General features: G+C 49.0%; 1 protein-coding gene across 4 annotated transcripts in view; it reads left to right on the top strand.

Annotated features, from left to right (window-relative positions):
* The first annotated feature begins 4,611 nt into the window (after positions 1-4,611).
* Positions 4,612-27,956, top strand: part of KLHL22 (kelch like family member 22) — a 34,738-nt gene continuing 11,393 nt past the window's right edge. Inside the window, exons 1-5 of one of the 4 annotated variants that reach the window (XM_080821582.1) lie at positions 8,283-9,329; positions 9,977-10,050; positions 10,330-10,595; positions 19,883-20,048; positions 22,728-23,446. In XM_080821582.1, the coding sequence (XP_080677708.1) occupies positions 10,369-10,595; positions 19,883-20,048; positions 22,728-23,446 (1,112 nt within the window). In that variant the 5' untranslated portion in view covers positions 8,283-9,329; positions 9,977-10,050; positions 10,330-10,368. Of the gene's footprint in view, positions 4,651-8,282; positions 9,330-9,976; positions 10,051-10,329; positions 10,596-19,882; positions 20,049-22,727; positions 23,447-27,956 lie in introns of those variants that run through there. The other 3 variants (XM_080821585.1, XM_080821583.1, XM_080821584.1) reach the window with 3 other exon arrangements.

The following is a 27,956-nucleotide window of genomic DNA, read 5'->3' as shown; positions in this document are numbered from 1 at the left end:
TGCCTGGCTGGCAAGTCGGTACTGGCCTAGTCTCAGTTCCATGGAGGTCTCTCCTTAGGGCTGCTTCTGCGACATGGTGGCTCACTTCCTACGGACTGAGCAAGACAGAAGCTGCAACACCCTATATGACCTGGCCTTCAAAAGCACAGGCTTTTTCTTCTGCCGCATTCTATTCCTTAGAAGGCCCAGTCACTAAGCTCATTCCACATTCAAGGGGAGGAGGCTTGGCCTTTCTTTACCTTCTAGAGGGAGGAGAGTCAAAGAATTTGCAGATAAATTTTGAAAACACTGTATGCTCCAAATTAGCTGTTCCGATTTATCTTTTCATCAGGGCTGTGTGTACGGCGCCTCACTGTCTAGTTCAGTCTTAACAAAGAATTCTAGGGGTGCCTTGGTGTCTCAGTCGTTAAGCATCTGCCTTCAGCTCAGGTCATGATCCTGGGCTCCCTGCTCTGCAGGGAGCCTGCTTCTCCTTCTGCTTGTGTTCCCTCTCTCACTGTGACTCTCTCAGTCAAATAAATAAATAAAATCTTTAACAACAACAACAAAAATATATCTATTAAATCAGTTCAGGGAGCACCCCCCCACCTTTGGAATCTAGTCAAGTTCTTCATCCCCCAGCTCTGATAACCCCGTTAGGACAGTTTAGCAAGAATCCCCCTCTCCTGATGTCTAGTGTTAGTAATCTTACATCTGCTGACCCCCTCCGTTGCTCTTTGGCTATTAATCCCCAGCTGTCTTTGTTGTATTCAGGGTTCAACCAGATCTCTCACCCTACTGACATACCCCTGTTACAATAGGCTTCCTGAATTGTCTTCCTTCCTGTTTTAACAGGTCTCAGAATGAGTTTTTCTTTAACAATGTATGAAAATGTGGTGTATTATTTGCATTTCCAGATGGTTAATGAGATTGAACTTGACTTCCTTTGTTTATATCCACTGGGACTTCCTTTTCTGTGAGTTTCTAGTAAATATCTTTTACTAGATATTTAACCATTGACTAATTATATCAATTTTTAGAAGTTCTTTATATATTCTGGATAATAATCTTTAGTCTGTGATATATGTTGTAAAAATATTCACTGATATATGGTATCACTTTTTTTTTACTTTCACTGATGTTGGTGATTCTCTCAGGTATTAAATGTTTTGTATATTCTTTTCTGAGTATTATCCATTCATGTCCATTTCTACTTATCTGTTAGAATCCTAGTATCTTTTTTATTGTTTTGTATGAATTTTTATTTTATTTTATTTTTTAAAAAGATTTTATTTATTTATTTGACAGAGATTACAAGTAGACAGAGAGGCAGGCAGAGAGAGAAGAAGGGAAGCAGGCTCCCTGCTGAGCAGAGAGCCCGATGCAGGGCTTGATCCCAGGACCCTGGAATCACGACCTGAGCCTAAGGCAGAGGCTTTAACCCACTGAGCCACCCAAGCACCCCTCGTATGAATTTTTAAAAAGATTTTTATTTATTTACTTAACAGAGAGAGAGAGAGACAGCAAGAGCAGGAACACAAGCAGTGGGAATGGGAGAGGGAGAAGCAGGCTTCCCACTGGGCAAGGAGCCCAATGTGGGGCTCAATTCCAGGACCCTGGGATCATGACCTGAGCCAAAGGCAGACACTCAATGACTTAGCCACCCAGGTGCCCCTGTATGAATTTTTAAAAAAGATTTTATTTATTTATTTGCGAGAGAGAGAGAGAGCACAAGCAGGGAGGAAGGGCAGAGGGAGAGAGAGACTTCCTACTAAGTAGAGAAGCCTGATGGGGTCTGGATTCTAGGAACTCAAGATCAAGACCTGAGCCAAAGGCAGATGCTTAACAGACTGAGCCATGCAGGAAACCCTTGTATTAATTTTTTTATATACTATTTGCCACTTGCTCTCAAGTTTGTTGCAAATGTTTCCTCCACTGTTTTTTGTTTAGGATGTCTGTGATCAGATTGTGTAGCAGGCAAGTGAGTTGGCTTTTCTTTTGAAATACCTTCCATTGGATTGAAGCTTGGAAAGTCTTCCATTATCTCTATCAGTTCTTTAACCAGTCTCTCAGGTTCTTATTTCTTTCCAATTCCCTCCACTTTTATTTACTTAGAACCTATTGTGTTGTGGCTCTGTTCTAGGTTCTGGGAATATAGCCATAAAGGAGCAGGCAGAAGTTTATACGCTCAGGGGACCGAGGATCTCCTAAGAAAGCAAACACATTCTTGGGAGGCCACCAGATGACCCTGCACACCATAGCTTTTGGGGCCTCCTCTTTTCTTGCCACTCCCTTCCTCTAGAATTTTCCGGTGGGAAAGCTGCTGACTTACTCTGGGTATATTTTGAGATGATGGTTCCTCTATCTCTGAAGACAGGGGAAATGTCCTGTCCTCTCAGTCCTGGCCAGCACCCCACCTTGCTCCTGGCTTTCTCCCCTTCACTCATTCTCATCCTCTTCACCCTGCAGCTCCTTTCTCCACCCTGAAGGTGCTCTTTCTGGTCTCTTCTCTCAAGCTGTGGTCCCATCTGTCTTCATCTCAGACTCCAGACCCACCCTGGCAGTCTTCCTGTCCTCCCCTGCTTTCATACCTCAGTCACCGCAGGCTGGCTTCTGGAACTCCAAAGAAAGGATTCCGGCGGGGCGCCTGGGTGGCTCGGTGGGTTGAAGCCTCTGCCTTCGGCTCAAGTCGTGATCTCGGGGTCCTGGGATCGAGTCCCGCATTGGGCTCTCTGCTCACTGGAGAGCCTGCTTTCTCCTCCCTCTCTGCCTGCCTCTCTGCCTACTTGTGATCTCTGTCTGCCAGGTAAATAAAATCTTTAAAAAAAAAAAAAAAAGAAAGAAAGGATTCCGGTGAACACAATGCCTCTCACCTCTGGGGCCACCCTCACACTTAGCCCCATTAGACCTTTGAAATTATTACTCCCATCTCCTCTATGGGTTCCTGCTCTGTGGGTGTCCCCTGGAACATCAGTGTGCCTTGTGCTCTGTCCTCTACTCACTCTCCTTTACCTCATACTTGCTCTGATTCAGTGCATCACCTCCGGCTGAAGTGTATGATATGTCCATGACTTTACCTCGAGTCTAAAAGATCCTTAGCTGGACATCTGCAGTCTCTTTACCCTGCCTGGGGCCAAAGTGAGCCTTGTCTCCCACTAGACCTGCTCTTCCTCCAATATCCTTCTCATGGGGACAGCCTCATTGTTCCCCACCATCTCTTGGGGTCACTCTTCCTCATCCATCACTCACATGTAGTGGGGAACTTGTCTCCTTCCCAGGTTTCCAGCCCGTACCTCCCTGTCTCCTCTCCATGCCCACCTGAGGCTACAGCTTCACTTTTGCCTCCATATTCAGCCCCCTCCCCCCTCTAGTCCAGTCTGTAACCCGCCTTGGCATCTGTCAGGCCTGGCAGAAGGCTGACCTTAGGGCTACATCCACCTGTACCTCCGAAGGTAGGGTCTGCTTTCCAGTGTTCCCTTCAGACTCAGAAACTTCTGGTGGCCTCCAGACTACTCATTTTGTAGGATCTCATCTCCATGCCTTTGCTGACACTTCCCTTCCTGGAATGCTTTTCTCATTCCCCAAAAGTTCTCATCTGTTATGTAGCTGCGGGGGGAGGGTACCTCCTCCAGAGTCTTCCCAGAAGCCCATTCCCGTTGGGAACCCCTGGTCCTGGAGTCTGGTCCAACTCTCCTGGCCCTTGCCTGGACCTAGGGCAGCTCCCTGGGATCAGCCAGGACAGTGCTTCTGTTTCGTTTACTTTCTTCCTCATTCCCATATACCTTTTTTTAACCATGAGCTATCCCTAGCCACACCCTTCCCCCACAGTTCCCCCACACTCCACAATGACTCTTATAAACAGCAGTGTAGGACACAGCGACTTCATCTATCAGGAGGTTCTGCTGGTTGGAACCTCTGGCTGGACATGGCAATTACAAATGAGCCTCGGAGGACAAGATCCTCTTGCAGGTGAGGCGTAGAAAATGAATACCCAGCCCTTTGGGATGGGAATTGGATTTACTTCAGAATCTCAGCCACCCCTTCACACTGGCAGTTTTTCTCTTCTCCCCAACATCCAGCAGAGGGCAGGCGATCAGCAGAAGCACCGTGAGCTAACAGCACGGCGAGGAAAGGAGGGAATGAGTTACAGGGAATGAATGAAGGGATGAGTAAGAGAGGTAATGAGGAAAGGAATAAAGGAATAAAGAGGGAATGGATGGAAGGAATGAGTGAGGGAGGGAATGAATAAGTGAGAGAATGAAGGAGAGAGAAAACGAGAGAGGGACGGAAGAACTAGATTTAAAGGGCGCGACCCTTCCCAAAAGGCACTGCTTCATTTATTCACTCATTCATTCGTTCAGCCCCTCCAGGTTGCCGGGAGCTATGCCAGGTGTAGAGACGCAAGGTCAGCCAGGCGGCTGGAGCTCTTCTTGGCTGAGCAGAGACCAGAAGCTCGCCCACGGAAGAGAAGCTTCGGGCTGCGCCCCTCCTCCCGCCAGAGCTCGACGCCCCTCCCCCAGCCCTCCAGCGAGGTGCCCCCCGGCCTCCGTCTACACCCGCCTGGCGCCTGCGCGGCGCGGCCACGTGATCCGCTGAGGCCCCGCCCCACGGCCGCCCGCCCGCCCCGCCCCCGCCTCCGGCGAGTGCGGCCTCAGCTTGCGGCGGCACCAGGTGAGCTGCCAGGCGGGGGCCGGGCGGGGCGGGTGGCAGCGAGTGCGGGTGGTGGGCGGCGGGCGGCCGGCGGCAACAGAGCCCGAGCGAACAGCCCTGGGGGCGCGGGGACGCAGGGGCGGGCGGGGGCCAGAGGCGCAGGAGTGGCGGCCTGAGGCGAGCCCGCGGCCTGACGTGGCGGGGGCGCGGCGGGCGGGACCCCCGGGCGCGGCTGGGCGGGGAGCTGGTGCTAGCAGAGATACCGGACCTCTGCGCGGCTGCCGAGCCTGCCAGCCTCCTAGCTCTCGGGCTGCCTGTCGCCCGGGGCGGGTCTGAGCGCGGCCTTCCCACCCGCGACCCTCGGTTCTATGTGCGGGCGGATCCTGCAACAGGCGGGTGGGGCGGGCCGGACTGCCACCACCTGGTGTGACCTTGGACCTCGGCCTGCGAGCCTCAGTTTCCTCAGCAGCTCTCCGGGGCCGGGTGTTTGGGGGGACCGCGGGCTGCAGCCGAGGGAGTCCAACCTCGCCAGCTCGCGCGGTTTCCAAAGAGAAGCTGGAGATCGCGCTGTCATTGCAAAATCTCCGGGTCCCGAAGCGTCCGCCGCGGGTTCTGACTACTTCCAGTCTTGGCGCGGGCCGGAGTCGTGGGGTCGCCATCGCCTTATGCCTGGGGTCCTTTTCGCCCCGGGCCTGAGCCGCGGGTTTGGCGCGCCAAGATGCCCCAACTCAGCTTTCTGGAAGACTCATTCCAGAGCGCATCCAACTTGGCACTCCTATGATGGGTCCCCATTCTGTAAATTAGTACCTACTCCCTCCCCTCCTCTTCCCAACTGTCCCTTTTCCCTTTGTTGCAGACCTTCATGCTGCCAAGGATTGGGGTTCGTTGAAGGCAGACAATGTTTTGGGGCGCTTCAGAGGACTGAGGGGTGCCTGCTCAGTAAATGGTGTTGAGTTGAAAATTCTTCAAAAATACTTTTGACTCTCATCCATGAGTTAATAAAAAACCATTTTACGTCCTTAAGTTTGTACTTACTAGGGATATAAAGCTTTCTTCCTGCTCCCCTCAAAAGCTTTGAAGAGCATAGAATGGAGGGGCCATGCTTGTGATGAGTAGAATCTGAAATGTTATGGAGCTGGAGGGAACTAAATCCAGGGAAAGACTTGATGATAGAGTAATCCCTGTGAAACGAATAGGAGAAAGAAAGTGCTGCCAAATGAACTCCCCAGAACATTCATGGGAAAGGAATCACAAAAGGAGTGTTGCATTTAACTTAATTTTTTATTTTTTTGAAATTTTGTTAATTACACAAACATAGTTGCACTGTGAATGCAGTTTTTCATTTAACTCAACAAAGGCTAAAAAGAAATGCTATTGAGCTAGATAGCGGTTGGAACCAGGTTCTCCATACTTGGCTGGTGGGAGAATAATTACTATAACCCCTATGGAGGGCAATTTGGCAGTATGCATTCAAACGACAAGCATTAAAATTAGCATGATCTTGCAGTTATGTATCTAGATAATTTTCCTCAGATAACTGCTGCATATGTGGCATATCTAAATGATTTTCAGTGTAACTGTTCGCAAAAGCAAATAGTTGGAGGAAACCCAGATGTCTCTCTGAAAAGGATTGTTTAAGTAACATGTGGTTATCCATACAACGGACTGTGGGAGGGATATTAAGTTTTCATATGCAAAAGTTAATGAAGGGGGGAATGGTGTAGATTTACAGATTTGCCTTTGAAACTGTAGATGCCCCCTACCAGGGAAGATAGAATGTAGTTTTCTTCTGGGAGAGGATCTATTTAAGACATAAGTGGGAGGAAAATTTAAGTTTCCTAACATACCTTTCTGTGCCTTTTGAATTTGAATGTGAACATATTAAATAAGTTTGAGAATTTAGTTTTTAAATAATTTATGCTGACAGAAAAGTTACCATCTCTCCCTATCAGATCTTAATGTTTTGTCTTCTTTGTTTTTTTGTTTGTTTTAAGGAAATAAAACATTCCCTTTTTCCTTCCTGGAGAAAATCATGATCCTGAATTCCTTTAATGTGCCTATGCTATGTTCTACTGTAACACATATCTATAAGCAAAACTGGACGGTATTTTATTGTATAATTTCAAACTTTTTGTATTATACATATTCTGCAGTGTGCTTTTTTCCCCCTTTGCGTGCCTTTGAGATTCTTCCACGTTGATGACTATAGCTTGAGTTCTAGTTTGCCCCCCCTTTTAAAATTTTACTTATTTATTTGACAGAGGGACACAGTGAGAGAGGGAACATAAGCAGGGGGAGTGGGAGAGGGAGAAGCAGACTTCCCACTGAGCAGGGAGCCTAATGTGGGACTCAATCCCAGGACCATGGTACTATAACCTGAGCTGAAGACACATGCTTAACGACTGAGCCACCCAGGCGCCCCTAGGTTGCCCATTTTTAACTGTTGTCTAGTATTCTGTTGGCTCACTGTGTTGCGGCATACGTTCCTCTGAGGATGGACATTTTGGTTGTGGCCAATGCTTGTTTTATGAAGGAGGCTCTGATGCATGGTCTTGAATGCGTTGCACTCTGAGTTATGCTCTGTCAGAGCAGGGAATTGCTTCGTTTTCTTCACACCACCCTCAGCACCTAGCTTAATTAGTTCCTTAAATTGTGCTTGGTAAATGTGGTTTGTTTGCCCAAGGGGGCAGCGTTCTCTTAATGCATTCTGTACTCCTTAGTAAGTGTAGCTGCCATGGATCCCTTCCCAAAGGGGCAGAAATGCTTATGTGGGGTGGGGACCCACCAAGGATTGATGTCTGTTGGAGCAGTCAGTCCCCAATGCCACCCTTAGAGAAGGAGGCTCTCTTGACTTCCTGGTGGTCGTGGTCGAGGAGGAAACTTAGACTTGGAGATAATGAGTTACGTGCTCACAGTCATGTGGTTACAAGTGGTACAAACAGCCATGGAGTTTTGCAATGTGGGTGAGATAAAGCTCTAGCTGGTGGGTAAAGAGACCAGCTTCAGTGATGGAGTATGCCTGTTGTGTTCTTGATACAGTGACAGAGGAAGAAGCGATCGAACTAGACCTTGACCAATATGGTGTTATAAAGAGTCAGGTCTAAGTGGGAGTCTGATGGTGTTCAGAGGATGACCCAACAGTATCCCTTTTGGTCTAAGGGCTAGTGACAAGGTACAAGGGAAAGGATCATTTTGAGCCAGATCGTGGGGGAGACCTAAGCAGAAGGCAATAAGGAGCCAGCTCTTAAGCCAGATGGTATACATACTGGGCATTTGGGGACCCCCTGCAGCCTGAGCAGGCGAGCTGGGGAGGATGGGACAGGAGGAAGGAAACCAGTTGGGAGTGTCATTGCTGTGGTCTGACCCAGAGTGGTGGCGGTGGAAGAGTAAGTGGATGGGCATCTGAGATAGGAGAGATGGAATCAGAACGAGGGGGTCTGATAGACACAGGTATAAAAAGGAAAAGAGATCTTTGAAACCATGAGATTTCTGATGTGGAAATCGTGGCTGTATGGAGTAAGAAAGCTAGACCAGTGGGGAGGGATGCTGGCTGGATTAGGCATCGAGCTGGAGGTGTATTTGGGAATATAGGGTAGATTCTTGGGAAAGAGGGGTGGGCTGAGGCAGAGTGTGTTGGCCGAAGGGATCAGAAAAGAGAGCATTGCCATGGGGCAGAGTTTTGAGTCAAGAGAGGTGGTTAATGGGGACTACCCCTTGGCCCTTGCTGTCTGTGTGTGAGCCAGTCCAGGCTGCGGAAGAAGCAGTGGTTATGGTGGGTGAAGGTCCCAAATCCAGGAGGCACACTGAGGGGCCAGCACAGAGAGGAATGGAGCCTGTTGGATGGGAAGCAGCAGAGAGTCCAAAGCAATCAGGTGTGCTCCTGAGCTGTAGTAGTGAGGACAGAGCCCTCTTCTTTTTGGCAAGGTTTTTTTTGTTTTTTTCGTTTGTTTAAGTAGGCTCTGTGCCCAGCGTGGAGCCCAGTGCGGGGCTTGAACTCTCGACCCTGAGATCAAGACCTGAGCTGAGATCAAGAGTCAGATGCTTAACCAGCTGAGCCACCCAGGCACCCCAGTTTGGCAAGTTATATAGTAGAATCTATTTTTCTTTCTCTTCCCCCCCTTCTCTTTTTTCTTTTTTGATTTTAAGTAGGCACCACACCTAACATGGGTTTTGAACTCACAACCTTGAGATAAAGAGTCCTGTGCTCTACTGACTGCCTTAGCCAGGTGCCCCTTCATTTTTTTTCTCTTAAAGATACAGTACAGGGAATTGGAGAAGAAACTAATTTGGGGCAGGGGATAGTGGCATGGCCTAGTTGGTGAAGGCAGATGTTGACAGGCAATGTGGCAGGTAACTCCTGGGGTCCCACTTACTAGCTAGATGGCAGTGCTGCGGCTAGAGTGCTTAGCTCAGCCCCAGAGTACAGTGCAGGACTGGCTGCCCTGAGTTAGAATGCACTGCCAAAGTGTGTTTGAGGTAGGTTTATTTTACTGATTGGGTTTCTGAGGCTTCAACTCAAATCATTGCGCATGTTTTGAACATACTCAATTATTACAAAGTAACCTTGAACCAAAAACATGCTGCATATGATCTTGAATGCACCAGCTCTAGTTGAAATTACTGTGCTTGACTCTCAGAATCTTGGTAAAAGAAGACAGGTCCTGGATCCTCCCCCCCTGGGTTTCCTGGCCAGCACTCAGGTCTGTTGTCATTTTTACGCATCCATTCCTATGTGAGGGAACCCAGTTTTGTTCTCCCTCTCTATTTTATTTTTTTAGGATTTTATTTATGTTATTTATTTGACACAGAGAGAGAGAGAGAGTGCACAAGCAGGGGGAGTGGCAGAGGGAGAGGGAGAAGCAGGCTCCCCACTGAGCAGGGAGTCCTGGGATCATGACCTGAGCTGAAGACAGATGCTTAATCGACTGAGCTACCCAGGCACCCCTCTTTTTTTTTTTTTTTTTTAAGATTTTATTTGTTTATTTGAGAGAGAGCGTGAGAGAGAGAGATCACGAGTAGAGGGAAGGGTAGAGGGAGAAGCAGACTCTCCACTGAGCAGGGAGCCCAGTGCGGGACTTGATCTCTGGATACTGGGATCATGACCTGAGCCGAAGGCAGATGGTAAACCGACTGAACCACCCAAGCGCCCTTCTCTCTCTCTTTTTTTAACGTAAACTCTGCTCCCAGTTTGGGGCTCGAATTCACAACCCAGAGATGAAGAGCCGTGTGCTCTGCAGATGGAGCCAGCCAGGTGCCCCAGTTTTATCCTTTTTCAATGGAAGAGAGGAAGAGCTCTTGAGAACCTGGTCTGTGCTGCTGCTTTATATTCATCCTTCACCAATTTTAGATTTCCCCAACAGGTGGGGTGCTTTTATTTCCCTTTTTTCATTTGAGGAACCTGAGACTCGGGTTGTTCATGTGGTGAGTCCATGGTAGGGCTGGGGCCCCCACCGAAGTCAGTCTGTCTCTGGAACCCCTCAGAATCTTGGAGATGAAGGGACACAGGTCTTTAGGAAGGAGGCTCCAAGTTTGGAGAAGTGGGTGGGGAGAGGGAGTTTGTGGGTTTAAGACCACAGGGGAAGCACTGGTGAGCTGGTGGGGGGAACAGAAGTGCCATCAGCAGCAGGTGCCACTAGGCCAGCCTGTGCACTGTGTGGTGTTGCTTCCCTGGCTTATTCCCTGTACCCTCTGTCTTGCCAGCTGACAGCCGCAGCGGTGAGGTCTGGTTTGGTGATCAGGATGGCGGAGGAGCAGGAGTTCACTCAGCTGTGCAAGTTGCCTGTGCAGCCCTCACACCCACATTGTGTCAACAACACCTATCGGAGTGCACAGCACTCCCAGGCCTTGCTCCGGGGGCTGCTGGCTCTCCGGGACAGTGGCATCCTCTTTGATGTTGTCCTGGTGGTGGAGGGGAGACACATTGAGGCCCATCGAATCCTCCTGGCTGCGTCCTGTGATTACTTCAGGTGAGTTACATGCACATGTTCTCACAAGTAAAGTAATGCAGGCAATCCTGGCTTCACTAGGAGTTTGTGTTGGCACCCACAGTGACCAGGTGGGAAGAACCAGTCGGAAGCTGCCAAGTCCCTTGCTCTCCCCGAGCTCCTCCCACTGCTTGTTGTAGTGACTCCCCAACACTGAGTGGGACAGAGGGGTCTTTGAATCTGTTTTTCTTTTTACTTTTTTTTTTTTTTAAGATTTTATTTATTTGAGAGAGAGTGAACGAGAGAGCAGAGCACAAGCCAGGGGAGAGACAAAGGGAGAGGCAGGAGTAGACTCTCCACTGAGCAGGGAGCCTGACTCTAGGCTGGATCCCAGGACCCTGGAATTATGACCTGAGCCCAAGGCAGATGCTTAACTGACTGAGCCACCGAGGTGCCCTCGAATCTGGTTTTCTTTCAGCTCTCCTGGGACCTGTTCTCTCTTTTCCTTTTTTTTTTTTTTTTTAAGTTTGTTTACTTTTAAGTAGTCTCTAGCCAGCATGGGTGGGGCTGGAATTCACAACCCTGAGATCAAGAGTGGCATGCTTTTCCAAGCCAGCCAGGCTCCCCTCTTTTTTCCTATTTTTTTTTTTTTTGAAGACTATTTATTTATTTATTTGACAGACTGAGATCACAAATAGGCAGAGAGGCAGGCAGAGAGAGAGGAGGAAGCAGGCTCCCTGCTGAGCAGAGAGCCCGATGCGGGGCTTGATCCCAGGACCCTGGGACCACGACCTGAGCCAAAGGCAGAGGCTTAACCCACTGAGCCACCCAGGCGCCCCCATTTTTCCTGTTTTTTTAAGAGACAATATGCTTGACTTGACTTGTCCTGTTGCATTTTATAAAATGAATTTTCTATATATATCTTGGTATAAAATAGATTTTGTTTCTATTTACTATGGTTTCCCCAACATTTCATTTTGAGAAATTTCATATCTGTGGAAAGTTGGAAGAATGATATTACAAACACCTGAATACCAGTTGTTAACATTTTACCATATTTGCTTTCTCTTTACACACAAAGACATATACACACCTTTTTTAAGATACTGGCACTTTATGCCTTAGTCTTTCATTCCTCCCACCCCCCAGTGGTGTTCTTATAATACTAACTAAAAGCCCACATGAACCCTGGTCATCAGGCTTCTGGTCCTATGGGTGCTGAAGCCAAGGACAAGTGGTCAAGTTGTGTGTATACATTGTCCACACAACCATATGATATATGAAGTTGTGCCTTTTGTGCCCCTTCCCTGGCCATCTACCTTCTCACCCATACCTTCTCATCTTTTTTGTTGTTGTTGTTAAGATTACATTTATGGATTTATTTGAGAGAGAGTGAGCATGCTCACGCATGAGCTAGGGGAGGGGGAGGGGGGTGGGCAGAAGGAGAAGCAGACTCCCTGCTGAGCACAGAGCCCCGCTTGGCCCAATCCCAGGACCCCGAGATCATGACCCTAGCAGAAGTCAGATGTTCAACTGACTGAGCCACCCAGGTGTCCCACACCTTTTCATATTGAGGGCTTAAGCCTCTGACCTTCCTCCTCCCCCACCCCTTGCCCCTGCCCAGCCATGGATTCTTGGTCCCTTGGAGTTTCTGTGGCCTCCTTCATGACTCCATCCCAGCCACTGGCACATTGAGAAGAATTAGTGCCACTGCCCTCATTGTACCCTGGTGAAAGGAGGCTCAGGAATGAGTCCCAGCCATGGCCACCTGATTCCCATTCCAGCCGATTGTTTCATTGTTTCAACTTCAAGTATTGGTTATAGTTCTCAGGGGTTTTTTGTTTTGTTTTGCTTGTTTGTTTTTGTTTTAAAGATTTTATTTGAGAGCTAGAGGGAGTGGGGAGTGAGACTGGGAGGGGAGGGGCAAAGGGGGAAGAAGAGAGAATCTGAAGCAGACTCTGCGCTCAACGTTAGAGCCCGATGTGGGGCTCAATCCCACAACTGCGAGATCATGACCTGAGCCAAAAGCAAGAGTCAGGTGCTTAACCTAAAGCCAGCCAGGCGCCCCTGCTTTTTATTTGTTTGTTTTTAAAATAATCTCTGTTTCCATTGTGAGGCTTGAACTCATGACCCTGAGATCAGGAGTCGCACACTTCTTCTAACTGAGCCAGTCAGGCCCCCAAGTTCTCATTTTTTGATTTTAGGAACTATCAAGTGAAGTATTTTTTTTTTAAAGATTTTATTTATTTATTTGACAGAGATCACAAGTAGGCAGAGAGGCAGGCAGAGAGAGAGGGAGAAGCAGGCTCCCTGCTGAGCAGAGAGCCCGATGCGGGGCTCAATCCCAGAACCCTGGGATCATGACCCGAGCCAAAGGCAGAGGCTTTAACCCACTGAGCCACCCCAGCGCCCCGGGTCTTGTTTTTTTGACTTGTGGTAATAACTGTCCACTGTACTAATCTTCTGGCTCCCATGGCCCTCTTGTGCTTTGCCCTGTCTACTTCTCCTGTGCTGGTTCCTCTGCTCCCCACCTCTGTGTGTCAGGGGGCATAAGTGTTCTGTCCTGTATGTGGTCTCTCTGGGTCATAGACCTCTCCGTCGTTAACGTACTGTGAATAATAAGGTAGTCAATTATACTTGATACCTTTGATTTTGAAAATTTGGATAAAATTGATGATTTTGTAGAAAATATATATTGACAGAACTTCACCCCTGAAAAAGAAAGTTATATTCTCCACAAAAACACAAAGCCCAGACATGTCCTGGAGTCATATCCTTTTATGAACAGACTCTAATGCCATTTAAGCTTTCAGAGCAGAGAAAGAGAAAGGGTCTCCAAAAAAAAATTTTTTTTAAAGATTTTATTTATTTGACAGTAGCACAAGCAGGGGGAGTGGCAGGCAGTGGGAGAAGCAGGCTCCCCCCGAAGCAAGGAGCCTGATGCGGGGCTTGATGCCAGGACCCTGGGATCATGACCTGAGCTGAAGGCAGACCCTTAACTGACTGAGCCACCGAGGCGTCTGGAAAATACTTTTTGAAGTATACTTTTTGAATTGGTGAAAAAAAGTTGAAAGCACCACTTTCCCCCTGCCCTGCCACGTCAGCTCCCCACCTCACCGCCTCACCATGGTAACTCTTTCAAAGTTACTTTTCATCCCTATACTGTTTCTTTTTGTAAACACTAGTCCAGAATTCTATACGTGCAAAGCCCTGAAATTTGCAAGTTGTTTTGGTTTTTTGTTCCACTATGTTGCTAAAACTTTGTAAGTGTATTCAGGGGGTCCCCTAGAGCTGTTTTTGTTAGTTGGTAGCTATCCAGTCCTTACTTTTGTGGGGGATGGGGAACCCTGGGTTTGGCAACATTGCCATATTTTCACCAGTTTTTGTTTTTGTTTTTTAAATTTTGGTACCAATCTGTTAAACAACAAAGCCTGCCCTAAACTGATATGAGACTGATTTTGTTTTTATCCTACTTAGTATATGTCTTTTACATTTTGCTTTGGAAATACTAATGAGTTTGGATGGGAGGTACAGACCCAGAGCCTGCAGGGGTGTGACATCATACGTGGCATGGGTGCTGTGTCTCTCCAGTTGAAACCTTTTGAACTCTGAAACATACTTGGCCCCCATTAGGGCACTCACTGGACATCTGGTTGTGGTATCCTAGCTGCAGAGGCAGCCCTCCCTGCAGAGTGTTCTGTGCTCTTCATGCCCTCCACCTACTTGGTTGGTGCCCTGCTGTGATCTTAAACACATGATAAGATTTACCATCTTATATCCGTTTTTTAGTGTACAGCTGAGTAGTGAAGTGTATTCATGCTGGTGCGGAAGGGCTCTCCATGCTGTTTACCACAGTAGCTGTCACCATTTTACATTCCCACCGGCAGTGCACAAGGGTTCCATTATCTCTGTAGTCTCAGCAACACGTATCATTTTCAGGGTTTTTTGGGTAGTCGCCATCCTAATGGTTATGAGGTATGGACTACTACTTCTTTTTTTTTTAATTTAATTTAATTTTATTATTATTTTTTAAAGATTTTATTTATTTATTTGACAGAGAGAGAGAGAGATCACAAGTAGGCAGGCAGAGAGAGACGGGGAAGCTGGCTCCCTGCTGAGTAGAGAGCCCGATGTGGGGCTCAATCCCAGGACTTTGAGACCATGACCTGAGCGGAAGGCAGAGGCTTAACCCACTGAGCCACCCAGGCGCCCCCCACCTTTTTTTTAAAGATTTATGTATTTGAGAGAGAGAGCGCGCGCGCATGTGCATGGGGATGGGGGGAGAGGGAGACAGAATCTCAAGCAGACTCCATGCTGAGCCCAGAGCCTGACATGGGGCCAGATCTCAGGACCCTGAGATCACAACCTGAGCTGAAACCAAGAGTTGGATGCTTGGGGTGCCTGGGTGGCTCAGTTGTTAAGTGTCTGCCTTCGGCTCAGGTCATGATCCCAGAGTCCTGGGTTTGATCTCCACATCGGGCTCCCTGCTCTGCTAACCTACTTTTCTCTCTCCCTCTGCCTGCTGCTCTCCCTGCTATGCTCTGTCAAATAAATGAATAAAATCTTAAAAAAAAAAACAAAATCAAAAAGGAGTTTGATGCTTAATTGTGCCACTCAGGCACCCCTGGATATCATTTTAAAAGTTTTTCCCTTTTTAGGTTTTTATTTTCTCATAATTTCAATGTTACAAAAAAATAGTAAGACTGCTAAAGAATTAGGCATCCATTTTTGGTTAAAAACAGCAAAAACAAAAGGGGTGGATATATATTTTATTTTTCTTTCAACCTTTTTTCCCTCCCTAACTCTTATTTTGAAAGCTGTCAGGGACACCTGGGTGGCTCAGTTGGTTGAACGTCTGCCTTTGGCTCAGGTCATGATCTCAGGGTCCTAGGATTGAGTCCTGCATCGGGCTCCCTGCCCAGTGGTGAGCATGCTTCTTCCTTTCCCTGCCCTTGTGCTCTTGCCCTTTCTCTCTCTCTCTCTCTCTCTCTCTCTGTCAAATAAATAAATAAAATCTTTAAAAAAAAAAAAAAAGGCAATCCTATAGAAGAGGTGAAAGATCCGTACAGTGACGGTGCCCTTCACCTAGATTCATCAGTTAACCTTTTGCATATTTGCTTCAGGGTAAGTTGCAGATATAACAGTTTATTTGGAAATACTTCATTGCACTTCCAAGAATAAGAGCTTTTTCTACTTTATCTGTAAGAACATTGTAAATCTCAGAACATTTATAGTCCTTCCATAATTTTATCTGATACTGAGTCCATATTCATTTTCTTAATTGTCCCCCAAATATATTCTGTCTCCTTCCTTCTACCCTCTTCATTCAGGATCTAGTCAAGGTCCACACATTGCATGGACACCCCAGAGAGTCAGTCAGTGTACCACAGACCACAGGATAACACCCTGAGGGGGTGTGTGTGGAGTAAAATGTGTAGGAATAAACGTGACATGCCAGTGTCAGCTCTATGAGCAGACACTCCAAGATCTCTACAGAGACACAGAGGCTGGTTTGTGAGATAGAAGAACCCATCGTGTCCATCAGAGAGATGCCAGCTCTCTCTGCATCGGTCTGTATGTGTTATGTGTAATGCATTCCTCATAAAAATACCAAGAGACTTTATGGGGGGTGGGTGGGAGGATTGCACAAACTGATTCTAAAGTCCAGATTTTCAAAAGCAAGCAATGGCCAGGCAGTTACTGAGAAGCTAATAAAAGGAGACTCACCCTACCCTACGGTCACACGTGTTATGGAGCTGCAGTAATCCAGACCACTCCTGGTGGCCGAAGAGATGTGGGAACATTACTGGGGAAGTAGTGACTTTGAACACAGACACAAGCCTGCCAGGAACTTGGTGTGTGACAAAGAGGGCATCCCAGCTGGGGGAAGGAGATGATGGGGTGGCCCTCTCAAGAAACAGAGTTGCCCCTTCCCTCACATGTTGTACCAAAATAAACTTCAGGTGGAACAGTTTGTTGTTGTTGTTGTCAAATGATCCTTTATTGAAATATTTTCCTTTGTAGTTCTTAAGTAGCTGGGCATTCCACTACACACAGCACTATTGACATCATCTGTGATGTCATGAGGGTCGCAGCCGTCAGCATTGCAAGCCACAGCAGGATCACTTTAATGGTTCCAGAGAGTGAGTTCTCTGGCTAACGTGTTGATACCCTCATCAAAAGTGACAGTTCCACTGTGCTTTATGTGTTTCTGCTTCTTTCTGTCTCTTGGGGGGTTCCTTGAGGGTTTTTTTTTTTTTTTAAAGATTTATTTATTTATTTATTTGAGAGTGAAAGAGTGAGAGAGAGCATGAGAGGGGAGAAAGTCAGAGGGAGAAGCAAGCTTCCCATGGAGCTGGGAGCCCGATGTGGGACTTGATCCTGGGACTCCGGGATCATGACCTGAGCCGAAGGCAGTTGCTTAACCAACTGAGCCACCCAGGCGCCCCCCCTTTATTTGAGAGTGAAAGAGTGAGAGAGAGCATGAGAGGGAAGAAAGTCAGAGGGAGAAGCAAGCTTCCCATGGAGCTGGGAGCCCGATGTGGGACTCGATCCTGGGACTCCGGGATCATGACCTGAGCCGAAGGCAGTTGCTTAACCAACTGAGCCACCCAGGCGCCCCTCTCAAGGCAGAGACAAAAGGTACCATTTCAATCTAGGCTTGTCTATTCTGTGTTTGTTTTAAATTTTAAGTAGGTTCCAACCCCAACCTGGGCTCAAACTCACAACTCTTGAGATCAAGACTTGGGTGCTTAACCAGTTGAGCCACCCAGGTAGTCTGGGGCCTGTCTGCTCTAGAGGGTCAGTTTCACTATAATCCTCAGACTCTTCCCATCACTGGTTGCCTTGGTGATGTCATCACTAACTTTTTTTTTTTTTTAAATCACTAACCTTTGTTGGAAACAGTCCCAGGGGGCCAATCTTGGGGGCCAGGGCAGGCATGGCACTGACTTCCCCACCAGTGCACCTCAGGTGTAAGACTTTGATCTCATTGGGGTCAAACTTGGTGCATGGCAAACTGCATTATAAAATCAAAAGATCTGAGGTAGGAAAAAAAGTTCTACTCGTTCAAAAATGGGCATATTTCATCAAATTGACAAGACAGAGGCTAATAGAAATTGGACAAAGAATCTGGACTGTTCAAAAAAGAATATAGAGGGGCACCTGGGTGGCTCAGTGGGTTAAGGCTCTGCCTTCAGCTCAGGTCATGATCTCAGGGTCCTGGGATCGAGCCCCATGTCGGGCTCTCTGCTCGGTGGGGAGTCTGCTTCCCCCTTTCTCTCTGCCTGCCTCTATGCCTACTTGTGATCTCTGTCAAATAAATAAACAAAATCTTTTTTTTTTAAAGATTTTTTTTAAAATATTTTATTTATTTATTTGTCAGAGAGAGAGCGAGCGCGCAAGCGCTCACTGGCAGGCAGAGTGGCAGCAGAGGCAGAGGGAGAAGCAGGCTTCCTGCTGAGCAAGGAGCCCAATGTGGGACTCGATCCCAGGACGCTGGGATCATGACCTGAGCCGAAGGCAGCCGCTTAACCAACTGAGCCACCCAGGTGTCCCAATAAACAAAATCTTTAAAAAAAAGAGAGAGAGAATATAGAAATGGCACTTTAAAGGGTGCCTGGCTAGCTCATTTGAATCTCAGCTAGATCTTAGGGTCATGAGATTGAGGTGCACATTGGGCTCTGCGCTGAATGTGGAGCCTGCTTAGGATTCTCCCTCTCTCTCTAAGGAAAAAAAAAGTAACCCAGGTATATTGCGCTGTAGGTTAAATCAACCATGGTAGCCTTTACACAAAGAGGGGTGGCCCTGTGTATACCATTAAGAAGCCATTTCCAAGATGCATTGTTAAGTCACAATGTAACGTAGAGTATAGAGTACATGGACTGCCTTTGGGTGCAGTGCTGCCCTGGGAAGGGCAACTGATGGCCTAGAGCAGAACAGAGCAGAGAAGGAGGGCAAGAGGAAAACTTTCACCCTGCTGTGTATTTTAAGTCGTTGTACTGCTATGTACATTACCTAGTTGAAAAATAACCAAAATGTAAAAATAACTACTCTGCCCTGTCTGTGTGGCTGTCATGTTCAGCCCTGCCGCCTCCCCTGACCACCAGGCTCTTTCGCCCCAAACAGCTTATTAACTGGCTCCCCAGGGATGCCTCAGAGGCATCTCACTGATTGTGAGTCCAACCTCACTCTCTGACCCCTTTCCTCCCAAGTGCCTGTCAGCCCAGCTAACCCAGCCAAAGGGCCCCGGTTCCTCCAGTGCTCTTCTAAATTCAATCCTCCAACATGTTCTCCCTGCCACCGGGCCCTCCCCAGGCCTACAGGAACCCTCTTGCCTGAAAAGTCTGCTCACACTGCCGTCCTGGGTAAAATTCGCCGACAGAGCTTTGTTATGCTTGGATTTCAGTCCTGAGTCAGTCTTGACTTAGGGGAAGCAGGATCTGGCCCTGTCTCACCTGCTTACTTCCTCCTTGCACTGGCCTGGCTGCCTGTGTACTGAACTCATCCCTGCCCCAGGACTTGAGCTCCTGTCTCCTCCGCCTGAAATGCCATCCACTGGCTGGTGAGGTGCCATCCAGCCCTGTCTGGGCCTATCCCTGCTCCTCCTCATTCTCTCCCTGCTTCCCTTCTCCCAGCCGGGCGCTCCTAGATCAGACGCCCTGTTGTGCTTCTTCCTAGCATTTCCGCACTCAGAAATCCCTTGTTCTTTACTTGCTGTCCTCCCTAGCATCAAACTCCTTATAAGTAGGAGTCTTAACCACTTTACTTGACAGTTAATCCTTTGACTCTAAATGGTACTGGCATTTAGTTAGGTGCTCAGTATATTTTGAATGGATTGACTTTTATGAATTGTTTCCCATTTATTCATTCATCCATTCATTCATGACGTGTTCTGGGCTGCAGCTGTAATCCAGGAAGTGTATTGTGGATGCAGCAGAAAGCAAGCCGGACGCTGTCCCTGGCTGCAGGAGTCTCAGGTGCCACATCCTGCAGCACGTGAAATGCGGACAGTGATTTCTAGGGTCGCTGTCCAAACTTGATCAGGAGCTGGTTGGCACCTTCCGTGGTAAGACTCAGTGCTCAGAGCGAACCACTGTTCTGTTGCACATCACTGCTGGGTCAGTCTGCTTCCTGCTCCCTCTTGCTCTCTGCAGGCTGGGCTGGTATCCTAATTGATACCGATTTGCTCATTATGGGGCTTGAACTCATGACCGTGAGATCAAGATCTGAGCTGAGATCAAGAGTTGGACACAGACTGAGCCACCCAGACGCTGCTATGATTGATTCAGATTGATATGACAGCACTTTTTCATGTTTTTACTTTGCAGAGGGATGTTTGCTGGGGGATTGAAGGAGATGGAGCAGGAAGAGGTGCTGATCCACGGCGTGTCCTACAATGCCATGTGCCAAATCCTGCATTTCATTTATACCTCTGAGCTGGAGCTCAGCCTGAGCAATGTCCAGGAGACGCTGGTCGCCGCCTGCCAGCTGCAGGTGAGGCTGCCCTCACTCCAGCAAAGCAGACCCAACCCCAGGGGGTGATCCTCAGGTGTCTGCCGGATAGTGGCATGAGGGGGATCAGCAGGTGAGAATACCAGGCAGCAAAGGAGACTGCAGGTAGGGCAGAGGCTCGTGGGTGGTGCACAGCTCAGCCAGCCCTGGGCACCGAACCATAGTTGCTCCAAACGCCTCCAGGCCCAGGCTCCTTTGCCCTCTGCCCTTCTGCTGGTTCCTTTCCTTCTGCCTGGGTCTCCCCGCCCCTGAGAAGATTCCACATGTAAACATGTAGGCCAACCCTGAGGCAGACATGTGATGTCCCACATATCCTGGTGTCAGATGAAGCCGAGCTGCCCCCACAGTTGCCCAGGCCTTTTCTGCTCATCCACCCCACTTGGCCTCGCCAGTCTCTTTGAAACTGCTTTTCGTTTTTGCCATTGAATTTTGAATACTTGTTTTCCTACAGAACTCAGAAAGTTTTCTGAGGCTTTGACAGCGTGACTTACGTTTTGGAAGGCTGTGTGACTTCGGTGGCGTTGGTGCAGTCACGCAAGGGCTGGGCCTGCACGTGCCTTTGCTTTCAGGAGCCGTTGTCAGATGGTCTCATCTGGCTGAAGAGACGTCTCATCTTACATTTGTTGAAAGTGAAAGTGAAATGCTATGCTGAATTCATTATCCTGACCTTTTTTCAGGTCAGAACACGTTTGGGGCCATCAGCAAAAACTCAAGTCGGGAAAGCCAAGCTGTTCAGGGGTGTCTGGAGCCCTCACACTGCGGCGGGGCCCCAGCAGTTCCCTGCGCCGTCTCTCTCAGATGGGGCGGGGGAGGCACTTGGCCTGTGCTTGCTGGGCTGGTTTGACCCTGGCTTGCCATATACAATGAGTAGATGGACTTGAGCCAGTGCTCCTGAGCACGTTAGCACTTCTGAGGCCGTTGTGGGGGCAGCACGGGATGGAGAGCCCCTGCTTTACCTTGAGCAGCTCAGCTTTTGGGGGTTTTATTTTTAATATAGTGGGCTTCTATGCAGTGTGTTTAAAGCAAGTCTTACTTGGTATAACAGTTCCAAGTCCATAGGCCCACCATGGTCATGTTTGTTCATGTAGCCAGTGACCACGTGCTCCCCTTGTACTGTGCCTGGCCCTAGCTTAAGATCACACTGTTCCTGGTGTTTGCAGAGACCTGAATCTGAATGCCAGCAAGACTGTCACCACAGGGTAACCCCCAGAAAGGGCTCCTTCCAGGCCTCTCATAGGGCTTCTGCACTGGGCAGGCCTGGGGTGATTCCTCTGTAAGCTTCCCTGGCAGAGGACACCCCCTGTTGTGACAGTGAGGATGGGAAAGAGAGGGTGACACGGCCCCTGGGTTCTTCAGAAGTTGCTTCTCATGCCCACTGAGAGCTCTTTGCTCTCACTTTCTCCCCAGAACCTGGTCAGTGTCCTGGCCCATGACAGATCAGAAGTAGTATTTTAGGAAGAAGAGGCAAAGCAGAAGTGCCAGGCAAGAGAGGAAATGGGTAGTCGAGTGAAGACTTCCAGGACCTAACAGAGCCCTATGGGGACATTCCATCTGGGGCAGACACATGCCTGGCACTTTGCAGGTTTCCATTCAGCTCTTGGCTAATGACCTGGAAAGCACGGAGTGTTTTTGGAATGAGAAAAAATATAAAGATAAGATTTTACACGTTTATTGTTAAGCTTCACATACCAGTAGAATTACCTTATGTGTACCGGTTAATTTGTCGATGATGAGTGAAGTATTCCCATTATTAGAGCAATTTCAAAATCCTCTTTTCCTAAACAACTTAGCAATGCCTGGGCAGCTTTCCCTAGAGCCCTCCTCTCTGTCTCCTTCACCCGGCCATGCTCTGATTGTCTCAGCAGGGGCTGGCCTCTAAGCCTGTGGCTCACTTCTCAGCTCCCACCTCAGCACTGTTCTGTCTTGCCCTCCTTTCAACCCACCAGTTCCGCATGATTGGAAAAGGACAGGTTTCGGCCACCCAGGGCCCCTGTGCTAGCCAGAGTCGTGCAGGCCTCTCCCCAGGCAGGATGGCTTCCAGCCTTTCAAGAACTGAGTGGGGTTCCCAGGAAGGGTGCCGGGTGAGCATCTGAAACGCCCTGCTGGCAGTTCCTAGCTCCTGGGGGGTTCAGGGCCCTGCTACTGGGGTAGGGGGTGGGTTCCCTGGGGCTGTAGCTTGGGCTCAGCCCGCAGTTGTTGAGGGGGCGGGGGAGAAGAGAGCTGGATGACTTGTAGACAGTCTGGGGTCCCAGGCTCCTTCCAGAGCAGGGGTGGCTGACGTGGTGGCCGCTGAGCTGCCTCTTGATTCTCTGGAGATTCACCTCTTTTGATCTGAAAGGGTCCGCTCTATGCCAGATAGTTCCTGGGTACGGTCTCATTTTCAATTTATTCCTCTCCACTTATAGAGGAGGAAACCAAGGCTCAGAGCAGTTAAGAACGTGCCACAGACCTCTTCCAAGCCTGGATTTAGACCCAATCAGTCTGCAGTGAGCCCCAGTCGCCTCTAGAGCTGGGGGAGAACAGCAGCACCACGCCTCCACTTCAGGAAAGGTTGGGGGGAGCGGTGGGGGGCCAGCTGTAGCCAATGGCTGTTATCCTCTGTCTCCCTCACCCAGACACTGTTCCCAGCCCAGGCTCGAACAGGGCTTGTTCTCTTCACAGATCCCAGAGATCATCCATTTCTGCTGTGATTTCCTCATGTCCTGGGTGGACGAAGAGAACATCCTTGATGTCTACCGGCTGGCAGAGCTGTTTGACTTGAGCCGTCTGACTGAGCAGCTGGACACCTACATCCTCAAAAACTTTGTGGCCTTCTCGAGGACTGACAAGTACCGCCAGCTTCCCCTGGAGAAGGTCTACTCCCTCCTCAGCAGCAACCGCCTGGAGGTCTCCTGCGAGACCGAGGTGTACGAGGGCGCCCTGCTCTACCATTACACTCTGGAGCAGGTGCAGGCTGACCAGATCTCACTGCATGAGCCCCCCAAGCTCCTAGAGACAGTGCGCTTTCCCCTGATGGAAGCTGAGGTCCTCCAGCGGCTGCACGACAAGCTGGACCCCAGCCCACTGAGGGACACAGTGGCCAGCGCACTCATGTACCACCGCAACGAGAGCCTGCAGCCCAGCCTGCAGGGCCCTCAGACAGAGCTGCGCTCGGACTTCCAGTGCGTCGTGGGCTTCGGGGGCATTCACTCCACGCCGTCCACTGTTCTCAGCGACCAGGCCAAGTACCTGAACCCCCTGCTGGGAGAGTGGAAGCACTTCACCGCCTCCCTGGCCCCCCGCATGTCCAACCAGGGCATCGCGGTGCTCAACAACTTTGTGTACCTGATCGGAGGGGACAACAATGTCCAGGGCTTCCGCGCCGAGTCCCGGTGCTGGAGGTAGGCAAGGGTGCTTGGCTGAGGTTTGGTCTGTGGGTGATGCTGTCGTGCGGGAGTTACGGGCTCTGCGGGTTCTAGAGGCTGCTTGTGGGGGGTTCTGCGAGGGCTGAGGCACTAGCCTTATAAATTAATCTGTGGCTTGCTGGGGTGCACCGCCTTATAAAGTCCAGGTTAATTTGGAGAGTTCGGCCGCGATGAGGCAAGGAAGGCACCAGGTGTGCTTGTTTTCACTCTTGTCTTCTCAAAGCCACTCATTGTGGGTCACACACCTGGCTGTCTTGTGGGGGAGAGGCTAGGTTGTGAATGACTATGCACTTGGACCAGCTGGACAGGGATCGGCCTCGGAAGGAGGGGACTGAGTTGCCAGGAGCACTGGGCAGGGCAGCTGCTCCTTCTGTCTTGCCCTCTCCAGCTTTGACATGTCTCATCCCAGGTTCCCTTTGCCCATCAGCTGTGCTCCGCTCTCTTAACCACAGCCCCTGGTGGAGAGTGGCTTCCTGTCCTCCCTCCCTCTTTTGTAGTATAGAGTCCTCAGCCCAGGGGACCGAAAAAGCCAACAGGCATCAATGAGCCTCGTGCGAGATTTCATTACCCCTGCCTGCCCTGGTGTCAGTGGTGTTGGTGGGCTCGGGGTCCCCCGAGATCTTCTGAGCAGGCAGTTTTCCAAGAGCGGGAGGTGTGATGTACTATGTATGTTTTTTCTATATGTTAGGTCTTTATACACAGTTCGTGGTTCATAGCTTCCAAAACCCTTGGAATTTCCTAAGAGGAGAGCACTGATTCTGTCTTTTGCTGTTAAGAGAGTTAATGTGAGAGTGGCACCTCCAAGCGCCTTCCCTAGGAACTACACTCTGCATTTTAGCATCAAGCAGCTAGAACTTTGAACTCTTCTGTGACTCTGGAAGTGTGAGGGGTTGCTGGTCCCCAGGAGAACCAACCCTGCCCCTTAGAAAGTTGGAATTTTAGTCATGCCCTCTGACATTGGGGAGTGGAGAATGGCCTGTTGTTGAATCAGTTGTCAATGGCCAGTGATTTAATCAAGTGTGCCTATGTAGCAAAGCTTTCATAAAAACCCAAAAAGAGAGGGTTGGGAGAGCTTTGGGGTTGGCGACCACCCAGTTTGGAGGTGCTGGGAGAGTGACGCACCATCCTGGAAGGGGCGTGGAAGCTCCCTGCCCTTTCCCCAGACCTTGTTCTTTGTATCTCTTTCTATCTGGCTGTTCTGATTTATATTTTTTTATATAATAAATGGGTAATCTAGTAAGTGTAATGTTTCTCTGAGTTCTGTGAGCTGCTCTGACAGATTAATGAAACTCAAGGAAGGGGGTTTTGAGAATCTCTGATTTATGGCCAGTTGGCCAGAGGCACAACCTGGTGCTTGTGATTGGCATTGTGGGCTGGAGGGGGTCACTGGAACCTCCCGTTGGTAGCCGGTAGGTCAGAAGCGTAGATAACAGACTGGGCTTGTGACTAGTGTCTGAAATGGGGACGGTGGGGTAGGGTGGTACCAGCCTGTGGAGTGAGCCATCGTACTATGGGATCTGATGCTACCTCCAGGTAGATAGCATTGGGATTGAGTTGAATTGTAGGACACTTTAGTTGGCATCCAGAGAATTGCTTATCGGTGTGGAGAAAATGTCATGCTCCCCGCCCCAACACACACATTGGAATTGAGTGCAGGAACCCAAAAGAGGGGGTTTTGTGGACTGTCCTGGTCTGTAGGATGCTTCCGGCTCTGTCAGTCTATTGAGCTGTAGGATGCTTCCAGCTCTGTCACTCTATTGAGCTATCCATTTTTAGGGGCGGAACAGAGGAATCAGGGTAGATCCCCACAGCCTCAGCTACCATTAGGTGTCCAGGGCCCCTCCACTGTACTTTGGTTTGATTTCATGGGATTTGGTGCGTGTGGGAAGTCTCCATCTTTTGCAAGCTGAAAGAAAGCTGGTACTGCAGAGAGAGAGTGCCAGCTGCTTCCATGGCTGTGAGTTAGGTACTGACCAAGTTTACATTCATGTTTCCTTCTTTGGGGACGGGGCTGGGGTCTGGCCTGTCCTTGCCTCTTGGAAGTGAGCATGAGGTGACCGTGAGGAGAGAGCCCCAGCCCCTTCTGCTTTCTGGGCTCCAGGAAGCAATCACCTCTGTTAAACTGAAGAGACCCAAAGCTTGGCAGCTCAACTGCACTTAAACACAGGACAGGCTGAGTTCAGAAAGGAGGAAACAATATGTTCATTTTCTCCCTAACCAAATACCCTCCACAGTGGGTGTGGCGGCACCAGGTTCAGCCTTCCCTTGAAAAGCCTCAAAGCTGCTTTTTTAGGGGCCTGTTTCCGCGTTGGGAGGGCCAAGGCCAGACCTCCTTGCTGAGAGCAACCCACAGACCTGCAAAACAGACCTCTCCAGGGTGTTGTGGTCACCAGTCCTTATCATACAGCGGGGTGGTTGTGTGCCCACAGGGAGGCCGTGGGGCTTTCCCACAGCGGGGGCTGCTGCCTGCCCTTGGTCTGCCCTTTTACTGACTTGCTATCAGTTTCACTCAAGACCGGCGTAAATTTCCCAAGCCAAACTCTGGAAAATGCTAGTATCAGCAGCAATGTTTGATAACCACAGCCTCAAACTCCAGTGACAAGGTTGGGTCATCGTGGCAGGTGGGGTGGGTGAGACCTGCCTGGCAGGGGAGGCACTGTGAAGGGGTTGGGGTGCCATATCTGCCTGGGTGGTGGGCAGGACCCTGGGGTCTGTCACCTCTACAGGGTGGGAGTTCCATCAATCTCCTCGTAGACTTTTAAAACTGCTGGATGGATCTTAATTGGAATGGTCTAAGAGTTTGATTCTCTCCCTTCTCCCATTCCTTAGTTTATGAGCCTTAGATCTACAGACTCTCAGAATACAAAAAGACAAAATTTGCAATTAGGGTTTGCACTTGGGGTGCTAGAGACTTCCCAGGTTATGTCAGAGCATTGGTATCCAGGACCTGCATGTAAGAAGTCAGCTGTCTCGGAGCAAATTGTATAGTACTCCCCCCTACTTTTCAAAGTCTATGTTACTCCACTTTGCTCTTATGAAAGACCTGCATTAGTGCCTGTTTTCACTAGCCAGTAGAATTCCAAAGAGGATTTTGGCTTTTACAAAAAGAAGATTAAAAGTGAAGATAGTGTTCAGCATTGGTTTTGCAGCAAGCCTGTACAGAGGCAACATGCACCCTTGAGCGAGAGTTGGCCCTCCGGGAACTACAGTCAGCATCTCAGCGTCAAGTGGCCAGCGCTTTGAACTCTGTGAGCATCTGTGCTTTGTCTCCGTTTCTTTTGTGCCTCCATTAGCAAGCAGTGACCTAAGGTATCAGAAAGGCCCTGAGAACGGTTATTTTTTGGGTCTGGAAACACTCTCATTTTTTTCCCATGTGAATTAATTGTATTTGCTTTGTTTTATGCCATTTTGGCTTTTGAAAGGTTTCCAAGGAACACCCTACTTTCAGATGGGGGGACCTGTGCTGACTGTCCACCTCACCCATGGTCTGTTGGACCCTTCTTAGAATAGCAACTTGTTTTCTCCCTTAAGCATTTCTGTGGCTATTCATATTTCAAAGTATATTTTTAAAATTTCCTTGATTATAATGGATATCATTAATAGGCATGGGAATGCTTAAGTTGTGGAAACACAGAAGAAAAATGGTCTGCCCGATATAACAAAGACCGCATAGCATTTCTTTTTGACTCTAGCTTGCACTCCTGAGTTTGCAGTAGGGTGATCCAAAATCTGCCTTAAAGTGACCAAAACTGTTTATATCTTTATATAGCTCCTTTTTATTAGAAAAAACATTACTTGAGGATTTATTCCAATGAAGTAGAAAATCCAATAAAATGGGAAATGTGGAATATAGGACACAGTGGAGAGATAAGAAGTGAGCACAACTGCGGTTGTGTCTAAATTATTGATGTATGGTGTGTGTATGTGTAGTGTGTTTTGTGCATGTGTGTGTCTGAAACCACAAATCCATATGAATGCATCCAAGGAAGCTGTGAGGGCAGGAGACCAGAAGGAAGCAAGCGGAAGCATCTGGTGGGTCTTATCTCACTCTGGTGGAAGATGCTGACTTGCACTTGACCAGAAATAGGGGTGGGGGAGACATGTACATGAATGAGTGTCGTGCACAGGAAGGGCAGTGGGAAGCGCCCATCCCAGTCACTTGGCAGGGCCTCCATGAGTGCTGAACCCCTGGAATGGCCTTGCTGCCTGTCTCTAGCTAGACCTTGGACTGGCTCGCCCCGGGCCCTTCCTGGTCTCTCCGTGAGAGAGCTCTGCCCTCCCAGCCTCTGCTGTCCAGTGGATCATGACTTCTGGGTAGATCACCCTCTCTGTACCTCTACAATTGAAAGAAGCGTGCTTGCCTGGAGTTTCCCTTCAGGTTCCCTGCACTGAGCACCATGCCTGATCCACATTGGGTGGCCAGCGATGACTGAATGATTGCACTGTTGGTAATTTTTGTTTAATTCACTGAGCAGACAGTGCGCGA

The sequence above is a fragment of the Martes martes genome, assembly GCF_963455335.1.
Source record: "Martes martes genome assembly, chromosome: 13".
Taxonomy (NCBI): Eukaryota; Metazoa; Chordata; class Mammalia; order Carnivora; family Mustelidae; genus Martes; species Martes martes.
This window is presented reverse-complemented; position numbering and strand designations above follow the sequence as displayed.